Source organism: Psammomys obesus, unplaced genomic scaffold (assembly GCF_907164565.1).
Source record: "Psammomys obesus unplaced genomic scaffold, mPsaObe1.curated_primary_1811, whole genome shotgun sequence".
Classification (NCBI taxonomy): Eukaryota; Metazoa; Chordata; class Mammalia; order Rodentia; family Muridae; genus Psammomys; species Psammomys obesus.
Window position 1 is genome coordinate 2,893,067 of NW_026590701.1, and position 23,726 is coordinate 2,916,792.

At 36.6% G+C, this 23,726-nt stretch overlaps 1 protein-coding gene across 3 annotated transcripts in view; it reads left to right on the forward strand.

The window, feature by feature from the left end:
- The window catches only part of Strn3 (striatin 3), an 83,405-nt gene that overhangs the window by 24,976 nt on the left and 34,703 nt on the right, over positions 1 to 23,726 (forward strand). For all 3 annotated transcript variants that reach the window (XM_055608518.1, XM_055608519.1, XM_055608520.1), the window contains exons 2-7: positions 4,711 to 4,814; positions 5,184 to 5,257; positions 11,440 to 11,521; positions 15,648 to 15,821; positions 17,410 to 17,536; positions 19,344 to 19,485. In XM_055608518.1, coding sequence (XP_055464493.1) covers positions 4,711 to 4,814; positions 5,184 to 5,257; positions 11,440 to 11,521; positions 15,648 to 15,821; positions 17,410 to 17,536; positions 19,344 to 19,485 — 703 coding nt within the window. The remainder of the gene's footprint in view (positions 1 to 4,710; positions 4,815 to 5,183; positions 5,258 to 11,439; positions 11,522 to 15,647; positions 15,822 to 17,409; positions 17,537 to 19,343; positions 19,486 to 23,726) is intronic.

The window sequence follows — 23,726 nt, forward strand, 5'->3', positions numbered from 1 at the left end:
TAAGAGTGAAGCCGGGCAGTGGTAGCCTTTAGTCCCAGCCAGCACTCAGAAGGCAGAGGCAGGCACATCCCTTGAGTTTGAGCCCAGCCTGGTCTACAAAGTGAGTTAGTTCTCAGACAGCCAGGGGGACACAAAGAAACCCTGTCTCAAGAAACAACAAGGGGTTGGAGAGATGGCTTAGTGGTTAAGAGCACTGCCTGCCCTTCTGAAGGACCCGGATTCAATTCCGAGCACCCACATGGCAGCTCACAACTGTCTGTAATGCCAATTCCAAGGGATCTGACACCTTCACACTAATGCACATAAAATAAAAATTAAATAAATTTAAAAAAGAGAAACAACACCAAAAAGATTCAAATTTTACTTGCTTTTTTTTAATGTTTTTTTCTTAGTGTTTCTCTTTTCCATCAATAAAATTGGAAATATTTTAATGAAAACTTTGTGAGCTATTGAATATAAGTTTATGTATTTTTTTTGAAAAGGTAAAAATAGAGTATCTACCCTTTGGGTTGAACATTAACTTTTATTACAGGGTAATTGCTTTATACAAAGGTTTATATGTTCTGCTTCAATATACTGATTTTTGGAATAAATCATTTATGTGTAGTTAAAAAAAAAACCCTATTGCCACGTGAATCTGCTAATTAAAGTATTTCTATATTTGAGCTTGGCATGGTGGTGACACTTCTGTAATCCCAGCACTGGAGGAGGCAGAGGCAGGCAGATCTCTGTGAGTTCGAGGCCAGCCTGGTCTACAAAGTGAGTCCAGGACAGCCAAGGCTACACAGAGAAACCCTGTTTTATAAAACAAAACAACAAAAGTATTTCTGTATTTGTATGTGTGTCTAGCCAGCCTCAACCTGGTAGTCTGTGCCTTTGCCTCTTCAGCATGTATTACTGACATATACCACCACAACCAGCCTAAGTTTTGAATCTTTTGTTATTTATTGTGTGTGTATGCACTCAAGTGTGTGCACACTGAGAGGAGAGATGAGGGGGTGAGGTGCCCTCCTTTTTCTCCAACTATTCCTTTGAGGCAGGATCTCTTCTGAAACCTTGGGTTTTCTGTGGTAGGCTGGAAGCAGTCCTTCTGTCTCTGCCTCCTTAGAGCTGGGATTACAGGCATGCACAGTCTGCCTGGCTTGTAACATGGGTGTTGGATCCAGCTCTACAGTTTCCACAATTTCCTTACACGCTCTCTAACCATTAAACCATCTTTTTCAGCCCTTGTAGGATATCCATAATATGTATGTGTATATACGTGTGTGAGAGAGAGAGGTTCACTTTATATGTCAGTCTGTTACCTGAATATCATGGAATTATTTATAACTGAACCTTGTTTTAGTAAAGCGTCTGTTTAATTGTAATTGTGAATCATTTAGAAGGATCCTGCTTGACCCATTATTGAAAGTTTTATGCTAGTGACCTCTAGTGGTTGTTGTCCTACATCAGCAAATACTAAATAATTCTTTGAAAATCAGATGTTTAATGTTGAATAAATTTAGGAGATATGTGAATTACGGTTACAGATGTTGAGTTATCAGCCAAAATTGGATAGATGAAAACAAGTTTGTATGTTTTTGTTTTGGTAATGAGTTGAAGTTAACTACTTCCCTTTCTTCTTTGCTTGAGACAGGATCTCTCTATGTAGCCCTGTCTGTCCTGGAACTGTGTGAACCAGGCTGGCCTCAAACTCAGTGCTGGGATTAAAGGCATGCACTACTATTCCTGGTTTACCTTTATGTTTTTTAGATCAGAGTAGTTAAAAACATCAATTGACCTCAGCAGGTTTTAAAAATATAAAAGAATGAATGAAGGAAAGAAAGAAAGAAAAGAAATTTCCTGGTGTTCAGAAAATGTTTTTCTGTTGGGGATATAACTCAGTGGAGTACTTCCCTAGCAAATGTGAAGCCATGGATTCAACTTCAGCACTCAAGGTAGAAAGAAATGGGACGACTTACCTTCTTTGTAACAACCACACATTCCATTGTAGGATGCCCTTCCCCCGTTTTAGCTTGTTGAGGCAGGTCTTGATACTTAGCTTCAGGAAGCCTGAAATTCACCATGTAGCACAGGCCAGCTTTTAAGAGTTATGAACTGGGTTGGGGAGATGGCTCAGAGGTTCTTCCAACGGTCCTGAGTTCAGTTCCCAGCAACCATATGGTGGCTCATAACCCTGTATAAGATCTGGTGTCCTTTTCTGTTGTGTATGCATACATGCAGGCAGAATACTGTATAAATAATAAAGAGTTAAGAACTGTAAGGTTGGGCATGGTGATGAACACTTTTAATTTGAGTACTCTTGAGTTTGAGGCCAGTGCCTCCAAAGAAAGAAACAAAGAACAATTACCAATTGTGTGTACATAAGGTACATAAAACCAAATTGTAGATCACTTTGGGTGGTAATGGCATTTTTAACTATTAAAATTTTGTTGCATGGACACAGGATGTATTTATATCCTCTGTAATTTCTTTCACCAGTGAAAGTGCAAATTTTTTGCTTTGTTTTAATTCCTAAATATTTTTTTCTTAAAAGAAATACTTAGTGTGTGTATGGGTGCCTAAGCCACATGCATGCCCATGCATCTAGAGGCCCAGGGATGAAGTTAGGAGTTTTTCTTAGTGACTCTCCACATGACTCATTGAGGTAGGGTCTTTATTGAACCCACAGTTAGCTTGTTCAGGGGATCGGCTGTCTCTGCTGCCTTCTATGCTGGAATTAGAGGCAGGAGATCAATGCCAGTCCAGCTTTTGCATCTTTATATTTATTAAAAGGTTATATTATTTTTATTTATGTGCATGTGTGTTTGCTTACATGTGTGATGCCCCATGTGAGCACTGGTGCCTGTGGAAGCCAAAGGCATCAGATCCTCTGGAGCTAGAATTACAGATGGTTGTGAGCTGCCATACAGATGCCAAGAATTGAACCCAGGTCCTCTGTAAGAACAAAAAATGTTCTTTAACTGCTGAGCCACCTCTCAGCCCCTGTTGAGCAATTTTTTTGTTTGATATTTGTTTTTTGAGACAGAGTTTCTCTGTATAGCCTTGGCTGTTCTGGCCTCGCTTGGTTGGACCAGGCTGGCCTCAAACTCCCTGGCTCTGCCTCCTGAGTGCTAGTCCACCTAGTGTTTTGCAATATCATCTTTGGGTTAGTTTGTGGGCTTTCTGTTGAGTTTCATTGAAATATTTTTCTGTCCCTGTATTGATTGATACTACCAGATTAAAAATCATCAGCAGATGGCATAAGGCAATTAAGAAAAACATTATAGGCCTAGGGAGGTAGTTCTGTTTGTAAGATGCTTGTCTTGCAAGCATGAGGGTCTTCATTCAGTCCTCATCATCCACTTTAGAAAAGAAAGTGTTCCAGGTGGGCCTGGAACAATGGCCGAACGGATCTGAGCAGGGGCTGTTCTTCCGGAGGACTGGGTTTCAACCTCTCAGGACCTACATGACAGCTCACAACCATCTGAAACTCCAGTTTCCCGGGATTCCGATGCTCACTCCATAGGGTGCACATGGTGCACAGACATACATGCAGGCAAAAAGTATATAGCTCTGGTTGTCCCGGAACTTGCTATGTAGATCAGGCTGGCCTTGAACTCATAGAGAACTGCCTGCCTCTGCCTCCCAGGTACTGGGATTAAAGGAGTGTGCCACCACATCTTTGAAATAATTTTTTTAAAGAAGAAAAACTTTATATAATGATGTCACAAAACAAATGGCAGCTGAACTTAAACTATTTGTCATACTCCAAAATTAGTTTCAAGAGTTGAAACACATTTGGACTGGGATGATAGGATGGAAATGTATAATAAAAGCATGCTTTTGACAGGGCATGGCAGTGCACAGCTGTAATCCCTGCGCTTTGGAGGCAGAGGCAGGCAAATGAGTTCAGTGTCAGATTGGTCTTCAAATTAAGACCCTGTCTCAAAAACAAATTATAATTTTAATTGTTTCAGGAAAGGTGCTTTGAGATGTTACTGTAATTTGAAGTTTCTCATTGTTCTGAAATATCTTTGTGAATATGATTTTGTTTTTTTTTTTTTTTTTGTAAATATTATTGGCTAATTTATGGTTATGTGAATCATATACTTTGATGTTTTGTCATTTCATTTTCTTCTTTTTTTCATTTACTTGTGGCTGCTTTATTTGTTGTCCTTAGCTCTACCCCATGATCTACTTGTTTTTAGTATCATTTTTTCACTTTTAAGCAGCTTACTGGTTACTATCACCAGAGTATGGATAAACCTCAGCCTTAGTTCAGTCTTACTTTCTGATCTCTGATTAGTTTTTTATTTAATGAACTAATTAATGGGGAAAAATAACAGAATTAAGTGGATGGTAGAGCTTCCTGTCCACCTTGTACAGAAAACCTCTCTCTGTGGCCATTCTTTATTCCTACCACCCTCAGGTTTTTAAAAAAAAAAATATCCTAATTTTACCCATAAAATTTTTCTAGGCTTATAGAAAGATTAAGCATTAATATTATTTGAGGTCCTAAAGGATTATAAGAAAATGGCCTATGTATGGTTGTCTTTATTTTCAAAGGGATTAGGTTATCTAATGAAAAGTCTAGTTGACCATTTCTATGAATTTTAAGTCCTGAGGTCATGGATAAAAATGTTACACTTTGCATTTATTATATTTTTCTATTTTAGTTTGTTTGTGGTTGGTTAAGGAAAAAATAAATAAATGTATCAATGTTTCTAGGCACGGATCGCGTTTTTACAAGGAGAAAGGAAAGGTCAAGAAAATTTAAAGAAGGATTTAGTGAGAAGAATAAAGATGTTAGAATATGCATTAAAACAAGAAAGGTATGTATATTTCATCTCTTAATGTGACTAGAACAAAACAGTGTTGTCTTCATTTACATCATTGTATACTTTATTGAAAACCTTTTCACATTTTACTTTGTGTATGGAAAAAAAGAAAATGAGAGTAGATGTAATATTTTGCTATAATATTTTAGATGTTTTCTCTTTAAAGATTAGGAGAAATTTATCTCTTCTCGTACATATAGTTGTTACTTGGGTAATTTTTCTTCTGTATCTTTTTTTCAGTACATTTCAGTATTCTTAGCACAAAAATTTTAAAAAGGACACATTGCATTGTTATTAGAGTAATGCATAGCAGTACTCAGTTGAAAAAAATAATTATTCTTTTACCAATTGTTAAATTTTCAGGGCAAAGTATCACAAATTAAAATATGGCACAGAACTGAACCAAGGTGATTTGAAAATGCCAACCTTTGAATCAGGTAAACTTTATTCTTTAAAAAAAAAAAAAAAGAAAGAAAGAAACCAACTAATTTTATGTACTCTTTATCCAGATTTGGATTTTATAGCATTAGATGAATGATTATTATAAAGTGTCTAAAATTTTTTATACATTTATTTGTTTAATGTGCATTGGTGGTTTACCTGTATGTGTGTCTGTGTGAGGGTGTTGGATCCCCTGGAACTGGAGCTGTAGACAGTTGTGAGCTCCCATGTAGATGCTGGGAATTGAACCAGGGTCCTCTGTCAAGGCAGCCAGTGCTCTTAACCACTGAGCCATCTTTGTAGCTACAACTGTCTAAAACTTGATGAAAGCATTTTTAATTAAGTATTTTTATTATTTTTAAATTGTGTACATGAGTATGTACGCAAATGAGTGCTGGTGTCCACAGAGTCCAGAAGAGGATTTCAAATTTCCTGGAGGTGCTTTTACAGGCAGTTGTGAGTTACCCAGTGTGAGCTCTGGGAACTGACTGTTGATCCTCTGCAAGAGCAGTATAGAAGCTTAATCCACACCATCTCTCTAGCCCTTGGTAAAAATACTAAACAGAAATTTGTTTCATCTCCCTCTCAATGTTGATGTTACTTATCCTATTTTCTCTAAAGTGAAATCCTATTTTCTCTAATTGTGGGCACATTTTTGCTAGTAATTAAAACCAAAGCATGCTTAAGTAAAGTTTTTTCTACCTGTAAGCAATTTTTGTCGCTCATGTGAACATAGTAATATATATGTATCTATACATATTTATTCATTTCTATTTGGCTGGGTGTGGTGGCTCATGCCGTGAATCCTAGCACTCAGTAGGCAGAGTCAGAGACAGATCTTTTGAGTTCAGTGCCAGTCTGATCTGCATATTGAGCTCCAAGACAGCTAGGGTTACGTAATAAGGTCCTGACTCTCCCAATGTTTTTTACATTTATGTATTTAGTGTGTGTGTGGGGGGGAGGTTGTCAGAGGACCACTTGGGAATTACTTCTGAACTTCTGTCAAATGGGTCTTGGGTGAATTTGGCTCAGGTTTTTGATGTGACAGCAAGCAACCAGGTAAACCTTAATTTTTAATACATTGCCCTTTTAATCAGGAGAAGTTCTAAGTAGCTCATTGTAGTTCTAAGATACTGGAGGTTTGGCTAGATTTGGACTTTACAGTTAGCCAGATAAAATTTAGAGTAGGAAAGTCATCTCCAATTAGCTTTCTTTTTTTTTTTTTTTTTTCATTAAGTAGTGAATATGAGAGCAGTTGTTGATAAATACATGTCCTGGAGTGGATAGGATATAGGGAAGAGCTAAGATTAGTTTTAGGAGTCCATATAACTGTAGAAATCTAAAAGATACGAAATAATTTAACATAGGCAAACTCTGAAGACAATTTTTTATTTCTTGAGTGTCTGGGTCTTGGTTACTCCATTCTTTCCCCCGCCCCCTTATTTTAAGGCAGGGCTTTGTGTATTCCAGGCCTTCCTTCAACTCTAGATGTTAGTGGATGATCTTGAACATCTGACTTGACCATCCTGTCTCCACCTTCAAAGTGCTGCAACTACAGACGTGGCTGAGAATGCCCCATCTTAGATAGACATCTTTGACACTGCAGTCACATTTGAAGCCTGTGGTATTCTTTGTGTCTTGTTCCTAAGGCAACCGTTTTTTTTTCTTTATTTTAATATGAAAATTAAAATAAAATATTTTTCTTCTAGGTTGTTTTTGCTCTTAGAGTCAAAGTGTATAGTTAGAAAATAAAACGTACATAGGTGTTGATATTAATAGTTTGATTTTTAAAAATACCAATTAGATTTGGTTCAACAATAAGTATTATGAACTTGACAGAAGCAGACCGTAAATCTTATCTACCTGAATTGATGTACTATTCTTGGTCTTCCCTCCTTTGACTTTTAGCAGAAGAACCTTTTGTTTTACCTGCTAATTGTCATAAACCACCATTAAGATGGCATTTGTGTTCCTGAGAGGTTCTAAAGACTCATTATGATTCTAGAAAATACCATTGTACTCTCTACAGAGAAGTAAGACTAGGGACTGGAAATGATAGTATCTCCCTGTGGTCTCATCATCTCAGATAGGTAGAGGTCAGAGTATCAGGAGCTCAAGCTCATTCTTAGCTGCTATGTCCTTATCTCAAGAAATCCTTTTCCTGCGGCTCCTGGCCAGGTAGGTCTTTGTGAGTTCTTAAGGCTAGCCTTGTCTACAGAGTGAGTTGCAGGACAGCCAGAGTTAGTTACACACAGAGAACCTTGTCTCGACAACAGAACAAAACAAAACAAAATTCTTTCCTATAAAAGAATAAGTTTTAGAAAAATAGAAGGTGGAAATATTTTTTTATTTTTATACTTGCTACCCTTAATTGCAACTAGACTACCTTAGTAACTAAGGCTTGAAACATACAGGAAAAACAACAGATTCAAAGATTTCTTTTCAGTCATTTTCTTTCTATTTATCTATTTATTTATTTATTTATTTATTTATTTATTTATTTATTTATTTATTTATTTATTTAATTTTTATTTTATGTGCATTAGTGAGAAGGTGTCAGATCCCTTGGAATTTATGTTACAGACAGTTGTGAGCTGCCATGTGGGTGCTGGGAATTGAACCTGGTCCTTTGGAAGAACCGACAGTGCTCTTAACCACTGAGCCATCTCTCCAGCCGCAGTCATTTTCTTTTTCAGCATAGCTTTTTCAGAAAAAGAGCAAAGTTAATCTATTGCTTGTTTTTACTTATTATTTCTGGAGCAGAGCCTGTGCAATTCTTAGCTTGTTTTATTGTAACAGTTTGTATAAAGCAAGATCATTAGCATGTAATTTTCTCCTACCCACAGTTAAAATTCTGCCCAGATAAGTATCTTTTTGTTTGTAATATACATAAGTAATTTTACTTATGAAACATCATAAAAACTAAATAAAAGGTTTTTACTGACATAGAAAACTATTCAGAATATTGGATAGCAAACAACGCAAATACATATCATACTAAGGGAAAAATTATCTGCATCAAAGTATATTTGTTGATGAAGGAAATAGTATTGGGTTTTTGGTTTGGTTTGGTTTGGTTTTTGACAGGGTTTCTCTATGTAGCTTTGCTGCTGGCTGTTCTGGACTCTCTTTGTAGACCAGGCTGCCCTTGAACTCACAGAGATCCACCTACCTGCTTTGGCCTGTCTGAATACTGGGATTACAGGGGTGAGCCACCACATTCTGCTCACTATTGGCTTTATAAACTCCTTCAAATCAGCATATAAAAAAGAAAATGTAAAATACTGATTTGACAGAAGTTGAAAATATATAAATGTTTATACCTCATTATTTCACATATTTCTTAAACTAATCTGAAAGTGATTATATTCAAGTATGTAAATGTTAGATAAATAGATTAATTCGATAGAAAAGTGGACATGGGACACTCCTTTAACCCCAGTACTCAGGAGACAGAGACAGGCAGATCTCAGAGTTCAGGATCAACATAGTCTACATAATTGAAGTTTCAGGACAGCAAGGGCCACGAGAGAGAGAGACACAGAGAGAGATCCTGTCTCAGAAAACAAACAAAAAAGAGTAAAAGAACAGTGGATGTATCACATGATAGAGAGGCCATCTTAATGGCTAGAAGATAAGAAATGATACATTATTTAAAAAGTGCAGGCAAAGACTTGAATGCAACATAGTTTAGCATTTATGAGAGTGACAGAAAAGGAGTGTCAAGTATTGCTGAGGCTTCGGATTTAGCAGAGTTTGCTTGTATATGTTGATGGTGGAGTAAAGCTGAGTGCCTGAGATGCCCTTGTATCAGTAAAGGGAATGAATACAGCACATACCCAGCAGCTTGGTAATGATTGTGAAAATCTAGAAGCAACTAGAATGTTTGTCAGCATTAAAATGGATAAATATGCATTAGTTGACAAAATGCTGTTAAGCAATAAAAGTAAGTTAACTGCATTAGACTGGACAATGTAGGTGTCAAATTTATAAAATTGAAAATTGATAGAAATCATCCTGCCACATTCACAAATTAAGTTTTAGAGGTTGAAATAGTGTTAATACTGTTATAGAATAGCTGCTAAGTGGTTGGAGGGACAAAGTTTCTAGGGATGCTGGAGTTTGTTGAGCTAGGTATTAATTGTTCAAAAATCCATTAAATTGTGTGTTTATATACTTTAAAGTTTTAACTGTCATAGTGAAATAATGAAAACTCATTTCAGCATGAGGTTCTGGTTAAATAGGTGTTTGCATTGTGTAAAATAGTACATACTTTTCTTTTTGTAGTGGCGGTAGGGGATCAAACTTAAGCTTCTGCGTTCTACGTTAAGTGCTCTATTACTATAATATACCCCCAACTCTATGTAATTATTTTAAAGTGATGTTAATATGTTTTTCTGGAGTATAATAAAGTAAAACATACATTGGCTTGTATTAGTTTTACATATATATTTCCAAGTAGAAAATATGAAATGAGAAACTCATTTAACTTTTGTTAATTTTTGGTGATTGGATTGAGCAGTTATGTTTTTAAAAAGGTTTTTGTCTCCAGTTATTAATTTTAAATGCTACACATATAAAAGTAAGTCAAGAGACTATCAGAGTTAAGTAATTACCTCTAGAAATTAGAGAATTACTCATGTTTGATGGAAGAATAAGAAGGAAATGATGAGATTGTTACCGTCAGAGAAGTAACGGCTACAAAGGATTATAATTATCAGCAGGTACTAAGTGACTTTGAGGAGTCTGGGAACCTAATAGTTGAGAAATAATCTCAATATGGGTTGGGGGGAGGATTTTTCAAGTGCTTCTTTTCATAGTACATTTACTTTGATAATGAGAATCTGTGTGGTGATAATAGTGCCCACAATAATTCTAAGTTTTACTATAGGGATAACTTTTGAAAACTTAACTCAGCTAAACTTACGTTGCTCATTAAACATGTTTAATTCAGTGGTGGGGAATGGATGTAGAGTTTTGTACGTGTTAAGCATGCTGCTATATTTAAACCTGTGGTTTCTTCCTTTTTCTCTTTTGTAAATGTAAATACTTTATTATCTGAGATTAAAATATGGCTTCTTTACTTTCATATATACTATTTTCTGATCTAACTGTTGTGGCACATGCCTTTAATCCCAGCATTTAAGAGGCTGAAATAGGAGGATCAATTTGATGCCAGACACACACACACACACACACACACACACACACACACACACACACACACCATAAGGCTCTATCTCTGTAAGCAAACAAAAAGCCCCACACCATTTCTGTTTTTGTGTGTATAAAAGATATTTATTACTAATCTATAAATTACAAGGGGTCAATGGAGTGAGGATGCAAGTGTTTACTTTTGGACGTCTACGAAAAGACTGTCTCTGGGGCTTGGATTCTAAGTTCCTTATCTAGGCCATTTAAACACATAACCTTTGACTACAAATAGAATAAGCTACCCATAGATTTGTCATTCACCTTAAATGGGCATTTATACTACTACTACTGTTTAGGACTCAGCTTGGAGATGTTGAGAATCTGCTGGGCTTCCTGAAAACTGAGACCCAAAAGAAAGCTGCAGGCTGATGAGTTGGCGTTTCCCAGGAATAGGTGCTGCTTTAGCTGTAGACTACTGCGGTAGGACCTAAGAAAAGGCTTTACCTACCACCTGTGTGCGTATCTTAGTGATCTAGGTTAGATGCCATTCAGCAGCCTGGTTTCCTAGCCACATTGGACCCTTGGCCTAATCTTTTGTTCTAAAAAAATAAAGTTTGTGATGGACATTTTAATGTTTATTGATACAAATTCAAAATGAAGTATGTGTATCTATGTGTGTAGATTATGTGAATCATCAGTATCTGATTGTTGAGTTTGAATACCATATGTAATTTTTCTTTGATCTTAAAGATATTTGACACAGCAGAATTCTACTTTGAAGTCCAGCCCTTCTTAATTTTTCAGTTTTGCTAAAGCACATTTGAGGTCTTTTGACTTTAAAGCAGGTAAAGTCCCTGAGTTATTGAACAAACAGTAAAGGAGAAATGACCTTTAGTAAATCTTTAACTTTTTTCCTGTTTTACATAAAATATTTTTGTGTGTAAATTTATTTCTGATAAAAACCTGAATAATGCAATAATAAGTTGAAATAATGTATGCAGAACTTCCTCTCCTTAATTTCCAGAGGAAACCAAAGATGCAGAGGCTCCTCCAGCACCTCAGAATAGCCAGCTAACATGGAAGCAAGGCAGACAGCTCTTAAGACAGTGAGTAATGATTTCAACTTATAAAAAAGTTATGAACATTCTTATATTGATGCAATTATAAGTAAAAACTTGCTTCGTTTTATGTTTTTCATTGTTCTTTAAAAAAAAAAAAAGTCCATTTGTAAGTGTGTGGGGATGGGCACAGGCGTGTGCCACAGCTGTCTGTGGAGATCAGAGGACAGCTTTTAGCAGCTGCTTCTCCATTCACCTTTTAGTCACAGAAATGGGACTCAATCCTCAGGCTTGGCTGTGTAAAACTTCACCCACCCAGCTATTATTAAAGCCATTTTCCTCTTCAGGATGACATTGACTTACTTTTCCTTCCTTTCTCTCCCCTTCTCTCGCCCTCCCCTTTCTTATGTGGTAGAAAATCTGAAAAACTAGAAAAGGCCTAAAATAGAGTAGTATGAAGTTGTGCTACAAAGATAGCTCAACATTTAAAAGTACTGGCTTCTCTCACAGAGGATTCCAGGTTTGATTCTTAGCACCTATGTGGTGACCCACAAACATCTTTAACTCCCAGTTCCAGAGGATTTGGTGCCCTTATTTGTCCTCCACTGGTGATATTCATGTAGGAACTGTGTGCCTCATATGCTTTCTTACACTTAGGAAAAATACCCATAACACATTAAAAAACCACTAGCCACACTAGCATCATTCATCTAAGGCACCCACATTCTCACTACAAAGTCTACAAGTGTGGGTTCTCTTTTAAGTCAGTGTGTGAGAGGTAGAAGGAAGTGTTAACTGATCATTTCAAACGGCTTGCCAATGTTTTTCTTTTCTAGTTGAAATTTTTTTTTAATATTTATTTTGTGTATATTTTTCCATCTCTGTTTCTGTGTGTGTGCGTGCATGTATGCAAGTATGCGCTTTGTGAGTGCCAGAAGAGGGCACTGGATTCCACCATGTGGGTTCTAGGAACTCAACCCAGGTCCACTGCAAGAGCAGCAAGTGCTTTTAACTACTCCTCTTCCAGACCTTAGTGAAATTTTTGAGGAACCTTTTTGATGCTTGTTTATTGATATACTAGAGATAATGCTATGGCAAATCTTGTTTATTGTCTCTCTTTTTCTTATAATTGGAAATTTTGCTACTTGTATCCTACTGATAATCCTAGGTAACACACTTAACTTTTTCAACTCAGGACTTTTTCAGTGTTGTTTCACTAGTCCTGAAGTATAGTTGGATCCTTTGTTGTATCATCACTCATAACTACTGTACTCTGCCTGAACAAAACTGTAACCATGTATTCTGCTTTGTTTTGTTTTTTTGGGGGGAGGGTTAATCCCCACTCCCCCGCTTCATTTTCCGAGACAGGGTTTTTCTTCCTTGGCTGTCCTGCAACTTACTCTGTAGACCAGGCTGGCCTCAAACTCAAAAGATCTGCCCACCTCTGCCTCCCCAGTGCTAAGATTAAAAGTGTATGCCATCATTGCTCACATATATTCTTTCCTTTACAGTTGCTATCTGATCATACTTTGATGTTTGAGGCCCTTAGCCATTCATTTTCCTCTTTAGCTCCTCTACTTGTGGATGCTTTGTTCTTAGCTCTACCTTGATCCTTATGATCCATTATTCTTTTTTTAGTATCATTTGATCACTTTTGCTGCCCACTGGTCGGTCACCAGAGTACAGGTTAAACCACGGTCTTAGTTCAGTCTTCCTTTCTGATCTTCCATTTCTAATTAACTCATGGAGGAAAATAACAGACTCAGGTGGAAGGTATTAACTGTTTGCTTCCTGCCCACCCCATACAAAGAACCTCTCTCTATGACCATTCCCTGTTCCTACCTCCCTCAGTGGGTGTTCAAAACTCATGCCACACCTCAGCATAGTCACTCCTCCTCCCAGTAGTGTTCCTCCGCTTCTACTTTACTAACAGTAGGAAGAATACTTCACTAATATAAGATTAGAGTCCTTCACATCTTATGTTTCTTTCTGTAATATGTTTAAGCTTCTTACTGGTTACCTAGTTCCCAGGTTGTTGTAAATGACAAAACCTGAACTAAGAACAAATCTCTGATGGAAAGAGCACTGGAATAACAAGCAGGGTTGAAGGGAACAATAATACTGTGTGTCAAGTCAGGGAGCTTCGGGGGGCCTTACAGAGACCAAAGGCCCACGGTATGTCTCTGGTTGTCTATTTTTCTGTTTTGGTTTTTTTCTTCTCTTCTGAAGAAAAATGACTTGTTTTCCCCATGTGACAGATTCTTCTACCTCCATTTCTGAGAAGAGTTAGAAATGGCCTAACTTGATCAAGCAATGGCTTAGTCACTTTTATCCAGATTGTGTTAACCTCAGCAGTTAATTTAGACCAAAGTTTAGAGACTGGGTTAGGGAAAGGTTGTTTCTACCACATGTTGTTTAGAATGAAGAGTGGGGATGGCCGTAGGGAAATCATTATTTCTCTCAAAAGCTAATCTCATCGCTTGGATTCCTATTTTCTCTACTTTTTTTCCTTCCTTTATTTTTAGAGCCAAACTGTTTTGAAACAAGATTGTTACATGGTGTCCTAATGTTTGCCTTATAATCCTGGTCCTACATTTTTGGGGGATAGTTTTATCTCTTTAGTCTTTATTCTTGTTCCTTTGTTTGCCTCCTATGTATTGGAATTACAGGAGTGACTTGCCATACCTTCCCAAGCCTTTAATCACAATTATTTGTGTATTAGAAAGGTTATATTGCTTATTTTATTCATGTTTATTTTCTTCTTTATTTTTTGTTTGCTTGCTTTATTACTGTTCTAATTATTATTTTTTAATAATTTATGTAATTTTTTATTTTATGTGCATTTGTGTGAAGGTGTCAGATCCCTTGAAATTGGCACTAGACAGTGACCTGCCGTGTGGGTGCTGGGAATTGAACCCAGGTCGTTTGGAAGAGCAGACAACACTCTTAACCACTGAGCTGTCTCTCCAGCCCCTAATTATTATTTCTTGTTTTTAGCTTTTACCTAAAATTATTTTGGTTGTTTACGAGGAGTGTTTAAGTCACTTTTGGAAAAAATGTCCATGTGTCTGTTTGCTTGTCTGCATGTGCACCACGTATGTACAGTGCCTGTCAAGGCCAGAGAAGAGTGTCAGATCCTCTGAAACTCGAGCCCCAGTGTGGGTTGTGAGGCACCTGAATGGGTGCATGAGACTGGTCCTAAGAGGAGCAAGAGCTCTTAATGAGCCATCCCTAACAGCCCCAAGACTCTCATCCTCTTCTGTAACTTTTCGCTGGCTTCATGTGAGGTTAAAGTAACAACCTATTATGGACACATCATCATCTGTTCTTTCTGATCTCATGCTGGATCCTAGGTGAAGTACTTGGTTTAGATTCGTGAACTTTGAAAACCACAGAATCTAGATCCTAGAAGAAATTAATTCATCTACCAATTCCTGGCCAATTCTATGCCAGTTCTTGACATGATTGAGATCTTACTCTTTTCCATACCTTGGACATTTAAAAGCATGTATGTATACATATGTGTGTGTATAAATTCACGTGTCTGTTCTTTAAAAGATACAGTGTATCTATATGTGGAGGCATGTCTTGTGTCTATATCTCAAAAGCTTTTTAAAGCTCTGAGGCTTTTTAGGTATTGAGATAATTGGCTCTTAATCAATGGTAGTTATACTATATGCTTCTTTTCTGTTTTTCTTTTTCTTTTTTTCTGATTTTCTTTTTCAAGATAGGGTTTCTCTGTGTAGCGCTGTCTATACAGGAGTTCCTGGAATTCCTCTGTAGCTCAGGCTGGCCTGTGTATAATGAATGCTGGGATTAAAGGTGTGTGCCACCACTCCCTGCCTTATATGTGGAAGTTTTTTTTCTGGATATATGCATGTGCACCACATGTGTGCTGGGTACCCACATAGGTCAGAAGAGAGTATTGGATGCCCTGGAACTGGAGATAACGGATGGTTGTGAGCCACCATGTAAGTATCATCTTCAGCACGCATATTTCAGTTTTGACTTGAAGTTGACATCGTTCTATTAGACTTTGAGTTAGTCTGTAGTGAAGCCATTGAAACAAAGTAAAAGTAGTCTGTATGATTGTGGAGGTTTTATTTTTTTAATTTTAATACAATTGGAAGGTGGCAGATATATTGAATTTTGATGTTTAATTTTTTCTTGATAGGTATCTTCAGGAAGTAGGATACACAGATACAATATTAGATGTACGATCTCAGCGGGTAAGGTCATTACTTGGACTGTCTAATTCAGAACCAAATGGATCCGTAGAAGCAAAGAATTTAGAACAGATCCTGAATGGTGGTGAATCTCCTAAACAAAAAGGACAGGAAATCAAAAGGTATGATCTGTATTTGTAGATTTACATTGCTTAACTTAGGGACACCAAAGTCAGTGGTACAACAGAGACTTTTCATTCTAAGTCTCATTTTTAGCTAGATTTTCTATGATTGTTCTTATTGTTAGACATTAAATGACTGTATAAAAGTCCCTTTTTGTATATACAGAGCTCAAATTAGTTTTAGTAAAATGATAAATAGATTATTGCTATTACCTATTACATGAGTAGTTTTGAAATGTTTGAAAATATTTAAACAGATTAAAGCTTTTTTTCCTACATAAGAAATTTATAAAAGGGATTGGTGCCTCTTGGGCCCTGGAACCCTAATGAGGTGTGGCAAAAGAGAGGAGGAATTACAGACGTGAGACTCATATACATAGAGATACTGGGGTGGCTGCCGGTCTCTCTGATGGAGAAACACAGCATACAAGAAGCTTAACGTGCTTATTATATACAGTTGAACAAGAAAGTAGGAGTTCATGGTATGCAGCTGAATCCAGGAGGTTAGCTGGTCCTGGTAGGAGCAGTCTCTGTCGGGGAGCAGTCTTCGGGAAGTAAATATGTGGGGTTGGAGCTTAGAAAGCTACTGTGGTCATTTCTACACATACTGTTAACATTCACAAATGGATCAGAGGAAGGCTTTGCCATCCCAGGGAGCCTCATCCTTGAAAGGGTTTGCCACTCCCATGGTGCTAAGGCTTTGGTCTTTGATGTTGCTTGTGTCCTTATTGTTTTGGTTTTATGAGGCAAGGTTGTCTAGGTAGCCCTGGCCAGCCTATAACTCACAGCTGTTCCTGCCTCAGCACCCAACCACTGGGATCAAAGGCATCCACTGCCACACCAGGCCTGGCCAGCTCGTGTAAGCAATACACATCTACTCAGAACTTCCTCTACTCCCCACAGATTGGTATATCTGGTATCAAATATGTTTTACAATTTTAAATATGTGCAGCTTTAATAAGGTTAGCTATTGTGTTTTAACTGTTTAGTCTTCAAATATTTAGGCTAAAGTGTAAGTATTTGTAGTTCAAACTCAGGTCCCCTGAACAATCGCTTACCTGTGCTCTCACGTGCTGAACACTTCCAGTCCCCAGATTCTATTTTCTTACAGCGTTTACCTAAGATGTTTTAGGCAGAAAGCCATGGGTAAGCTCATTAAATACAGAACAATGCATACTTTAATTGTAGTGCACAAATAATCTTTAAAAATATTCTAGAGTAAAAATTTTAGGCAATATATTATAATTAGGTTGACTTGAACCAGAGCCTTCTGGTAGGAGGATCAGGAGTAAAAAGTTATTTTTACCTACATAATGAGGTGAGACTAATCTGAACTGTGTAAGATCCTGTCTTACAACAACAAAAAATTAGGTTGTGTTTGAATTACAATAGTTACCTTCAAGTAGTTTTAAGCTAGGAATTAGAAGGGTCAGAAAGTGGCTAAGCTATTGAACACTTGTCTAGCATGTGTGATATCCTGGGTTCAATTTCTAGTACCACTAAATCTGGAAAAGTATAAAATCAGTAGCAGGAAGAAATATTAGAGGTAATATCGAAGTAGTTGAACCATTTCTTTCTTTTTCTCCAGGGCGTCTGGTGATGTTCTTGAGACATTCAATTTCTTAGAAAATGCTGATGACAGTGATGAAGAAGAAAATGACATCATTGAGGGCATCCCAGAAGGAAAAGACAAACTTCGGATCAATAAGCACAAAGTAGATTCACATTATTCCTGTATACAGTAATTTGAGCAGTAATTCTTTTAGTTTTCCCTCAAAAGGTCTATAATATTGATATCTCCTACTCAGTTATACATATGGCAGGGTTAGGATTTCATGTATTGTTCACTTAATACTTGAGAAAAGGGTTGTTTTTAAAGAATTTGTCCAGGATTTTGAATTTTTTTTTTTTTTTTTAAGAAGTGGTATTCTTGGGGCTGGAGAGATGGCTCAGAGGTTAAGAGCATTGCCTGAGTTCAATCCCAGCAGTTGCATGGTGTCCCCTAACCATCTGCAATGAGATCTGGTGCTTTTTCTGGCCTGGCACACGTGCTGGCAGAACACTTTATACATAATAATTAAATAAAAATTTTAAATTGCACTCTTTGCAATCCTGTCACAATTTGGGGTCACACAGATAGGTGGTGGTAGTAGTGTAGAGGCAGGCAGATCTCTTAAAAGTTTGAAGCCAGCCTGGGCTACAGAGAGAGAGTTTCAGGACAGCCAGTGCTATACAGAGAGACTCTGTCTCACAAAACAAAACAAAACAAAACAAAAAGCCCAAACCAGTCATGAACAGCATCACATGGGAAATAAATGAACAGACACTGCAGTGGAGATACTTCACATTGGTTGAGAGATTGTATTGATGTCATTATATGCTAACATTCTGATTATGTGGTAAGGATTAATAAAGGTTGCTCATACACTAAGAAATGGACTTAGTGTATTTTAGTAGTGGATGGGGAGTTGGCTTCTACAGTAGAGTATGCCCCATCTGTAAGGATCAGAGTAGTAGTGTTTAGTATTTCAAGTGTGTGAGTGTGTGTTAAAAAAAAAAAGGCAAAGTATTTGACCAGTGAGCACAAAACCCTGGGTGTAGCCTCAGCACCACCTAAACTGGATATGGTGGTGCAGAGTTCAAGGTGTGGGTGAAGTTTAAAGATGTCCCCACTTGTATGTTGAGTTTGAAGTCATTTGGCTTCTTGGTACTCTGTCTGTGCAAGAAAGAAAGAAATTGTTAGTAAATTCAGTTGTGTTGCATTGAGATTTTGTACTAATATAGAAAAGAAAAAAATTTTTAAAAGCTTTCAGTCTACAAAAGCAATTTTAACCTTTCTCTGGCTTTCATATGCATGATGTACTCTGGTGGATAAAAAGAAGTTTACTGTGTGTTGTATGATGGATGTAAAGGAGTATGTGTATGTAGAAGTCAGAGGAAAATTTTGTGGAGTTAGTTTTGTCCTTCCACCTTTATGTGGCTTATGAGGCCAAAAACTTGGGTCATTAGATAGGTGCTTTTCCCGCCGAGCCATATCACAAACTTGAGGTTTTGATTTTTCTTACTTGTTTTTTCTGTGAGGTGGGTTGCTTTTATTATTTGTTGCACAACCAATATAATCTTATTGGCTGTTATGCTCTGCTGCCATGAATAATATAGCTAATACACACTTCTCAGTGTGTTCAGCCAATCAAGATCACTTACCAGTATGCAGGTGAGTAGATGATTCTTCAATGGGGATAATCTGTAAACCTACCATAATTAACAAAAACTCTTGAGAAGTAAAACTTTGGCCTTTTCTACCACCCTCATCACTTAGGTCACATCTTACAAGTGTTCTTCATGCAACAGTATTGAACTGTTTATTTAGGGCATAGTTTGAGATTTGTGACATGTAGAAAAAGGACAGTTTTGGATCTGAATGATTTCAAAATAGATCTGTAAGTATTGTGGCGATATTAAAGGACCTCTTTAAAATGTAGAATGCAAAGCACTAATTACTGGCTTATCTTCTCTTTACAGATAGGTAATGAAGGTTTAGCTGCTGACTTAACTGACGATCCTGATACTGAGGAAGCACTGAAAGAGTTCGACTTTTTAGTGACTGCAGAAGATGGTGAAGGGGCTGGCGAAGCACGGAGTTCAGGGGATGGTACAGAATGGGGTAAGGGGACAAAGAAAACTGGGGTGGGAGGAAATGTAGCTTTTCCAGGTGGTTTTATTACTAAACACTGTGCTGAGATCTGTGTGCTTGAGTGTATGGTAGCAGGTAATTTGAGAGCATGGAGAAGTGGTATTGATAATCCAAGCTGTTTCGTCCTATCTTATTAGATTCCATGACTTTTGACTTTTGAAGTTGATCTTCACTTCAAGTGTCTTATAGAATTTACAGACTTATTTTTCACCTCTAACAGATCTTTTTAAAACAGGAATTATTTGTTTTTAATCATACCCATCATTTAATTTTAGGTAATTAAGGCTTTAAGAGACCTTACCTCCTTGTATGTCTTAGTGCTGGGTAGGAATAAAACAATTCTGACTTATAGCCATAACAGTGAGCAAACTTTAGTGAGGATATTACACGTACGGATATAATATTCTGTGTACAAAAGTTAGGGCCTAAACTTTAAAGGCATATATAAAGCTAATAGTATAGGCTCTCCATAATCAAAAGAAGGGAAAGTTCTACCAGTAGTTAAAAACTCTATTCATATACGTGTGAAAAAGATTTCAAGTTAATAGAATAGTTTAAAATGTGTTTTTCCCATTATTATGTTCATTTAATCATTGTTTAATGTTATCTGGTAGGTGGTAGGACTTCAAGTTGTGTTTATAGAGCTTATCTGAAGGTTAGTTTAATACATCTAAAAAGATCTGTATATCACTATGGTGACTTAAAAAACCCACACTTGGACTGGGTGGTGCTGCTGCACTCCTTTAGTCCCAGCACTCAGGAGGTAGAGGCAGGCAGGCCTCTAGAGTGCACAGCTACCTGGGAGTTGCGGTACAGCCAGAGCCACATAGAGAAACCCCGTCTAAACAAACCAGAAAAATAAAACCACTCTTTGGTTTTGTTTTTGTTTTTTAATGTTGGGGCTCAGTAGTTAAGATCACCTACCTTTCAGTGGAACAGAGTTTGGGTTCTAGCACCTATGTTGGGGTGACAACAACCTGTAATTCCCATCTCTAAGGACCTTACCATCCTCTTCTGTCCTCTGCAGGGACCTTTTTGTGCACACACATAAATAAAAATAAACTTTTTTTAGAGAGTTTCATTTATGTATTGAAATGGATCATTACTAATAGCAGAAGAGACAGACCTAATAAAAAACAATTAAAAAATTTTAATTTATTTAATAGTGCTTTCATTTATAGCTCAAAGCATAATTCTAACATTTTACATACTTCTAAGTGACAATAGACTATTAATTGAAAATATAAACTCCACAGTTGCTGTCTAGACTTTGTACATATTTGTACTTCTTGAAATGCTGTACTTTAGGAGATTACTTGTTAATAGGAAAAACAGTAAAACAAGTTTATATGTAGCCCATTAAATCTTGGACTATGTTATCCCTATAACTTTAGAAGTACTAGTTATTTTATCTGAAAATTTTAGTTATGAAAAAGTACAAATCACCTGTAGCTGAGTGGTGGTGGTGCAGGTCTTTAATCCCAGCACTCAGGGAGGCAGAGGCAGGTGGATCTTTGTGAGTTTGAGGCCAGCCTGGTCTACAGAGTGAGTCCAGGATAGCCAAGGCTACATAGAGAAACCCTGTCACGAAAAAAAAAAATCACCTACAATATTATAGAGACTTATAATATACACACTTATTTAACTAGTTAAGAGTTTCGTTAGTTGAGCATCTGTTTAATGAAACCTTGGCACACAACCATTTTTGTTATTGTTTTTTGTTTTTTAAAGTTGCTACAATTTTAATTTTTGACCCAAACTTACATTTCAGAAACTTAGTTTGTGTGGAATTAGATTATTTCTTTAATAATGCCATGTGCAGATAATTAGTCCTTTGTTTAGAGACGTTTAGCTGTAGAGTAGCATTTTAAGGAGGACTTGATTTGCGAGTGACTTACTTTATTGATACTTGACTTATGTTTTATTTTTAAATGAGATAACCAAGAAAGCCCCTTAGTACCAAGTGAGACTGAAACTTTAGAGCATGTTAAATTCTTGGTGCTCCAAGCAGTTTCTGTATAAAAGCAAAAAGATTTATGCAGTATTTCTAAAAGTCATCTACTCAACAGCTATTATGTTCATTTTTCTGAAACTAAGAGAATTCACGTAAAAAAAAAAAAAAAAAAAACACCTCTGCCTTTATATTTAATTCATTTACTGAAAATTTTCAATGGTTTTTAAGTGGGAAGGTTTGTAGATTCAAATAAATTAGTCATAAACATACTCTAGAATCTTGTTATCTTACAAAACCACTGCTTTTAAAGGAAGCTTTTAAGTCTTGTTCCTCTTTTATTTAATTAGATAAGATAGTTTAATTTTAGTAGTCAGTGTTCTTCACATAATTACCGGTATAAGCAAGCATGCCAGTATTTGCCTTTTTCTTAGGGAGATATGTGGCATTTTAAAAATACTCACAGCTGAGCGTGATGGTGCATCCCTTTAATCCCAGCACTTAGGGAGGCCAGCCTGGTTTACAAAGCGAGTCCAGAACAGCCAAGGCTACACAGTGAAACCCTGTCTGAAAAAAACAAAAAAAAACAAAACAAAAAAAAAACCCAGGAAAAAAAGAATAATCACTTATTTTCTTTAACATAATATCTCTGGTTATTGTAAGGATTACAAAATAAAACTAATACGTGAATATTGATATTACAGAAAAATTGTTAATATTTTCATGATGTGAAACTACTTACAAATCTATACCATGGTTATAGGCATTCTTAATAGAATTTCTTGGTTTTTCTGCTTTCAGTTTGTTAGGAGTCTACTTTTTGTGCATGTTTGTGTTTTCTTTTAGGAAAAAAATAAAAAAAAGTTCCCCTAATTGATTCAACTTCATTTCTTGGTATTCCCCATCCCCTAGATATTTTAAAACAGGATTAATATGTAGAAGATTATCCCGCCTCTTGCTTTTTGCTATTACCTCTTTCTTATAAGCAATATCAAATCATCTGTTACTCACCAGGCAAGTTCCAGGATGTTTTTGTGCACATATGCATCCACCACCCTGTTCTTTGCACCGCCTTACTTTACTTTTGTGTTTTTAGTTTTGAGGTTATCTTGCAAGAAATAACTTTTTATTCTTTGCTTTTCACCCCACTCTTCGCTACTATACTTAAAGCCATCCACAGCTTCATTCTTGTTACACACAACTTTGAGAAAACTGGTCATTATAATTAGTTTTCTTTCTGGTAGTTTTCTTTTTTTATAATTAGTGGTTCTATGCCATTTAAGTCTTAAGGTTTATTTATTTTCACTCTTTGGGTTGCTAAAAATGATTTCTTTTAAGATGTGTCAGTTTGTCTTAGTATAAGTAATTGACAACAGGAATCATTAGTTTCATTAATATTAAGCTATATATGAGCTGGTCTTGAGGTGTGAGCCATATTCCCAGCAAGGCTGAGACAGGAGGATCATGAGTCCAGGCTAGCTGGTGCTTTTGTCTGAGACTCCATTCTCAAAAGAGATGAATTTAAATCACTGTTCACATTATTCAGTAAATGGACAAAATTCCTGATACAGCATGGTTTTCAGGAAACCTGATGACTGCAGTACATTAAAAATGAGTCTTCTCTTATACAAATATTAAAACTGTGGTACAGTTGCATATCTGACAATTCATGAAAACATTAACCTTAAGTTAATTAGTAACAGAATTACCAGCCACCTATGATGATAGAGAAAAGGCATAACTTCTATAGAAAAAGAATCAAGGTACAAGAACTCTTTAAATTTCTTCTCTCAGATGTTCAAACATGAGACCTTGTTACGATTGCTTTACACATCAGTGCAGAGTGTAGGGAGGCCTTCCTCATACTCCATGATTGAGGGAGGCCTCAGAAGCTCATGAGACTTAACAGCAGAATGTGCTCCACTACCAAACTTAAAACTAAAATTTTATTACTTAGTGTAATTTAGTTAAAAACTAAGAGGTTGGGTATAATTTTTGTTTATTAACAGGCTTCTAAAATAGTTAATCTGTAACTATTAAATTTACTACTAATAAGATTGTCTTAAAACTCAGTGAAAGAAAACTCTCAATGAGTAAAATAATTCTGAGAAAATTATCTTTATGCTGTTTTGTTTTAAGACTTTTCTAGCTTACCATGAGTAGATTTTTTTTTTTTTTTCAGGCTTGAGTAGTTTACTTAAATATTTCTGAAAACACACACACACACACACACACACACACACACACACACACACACACA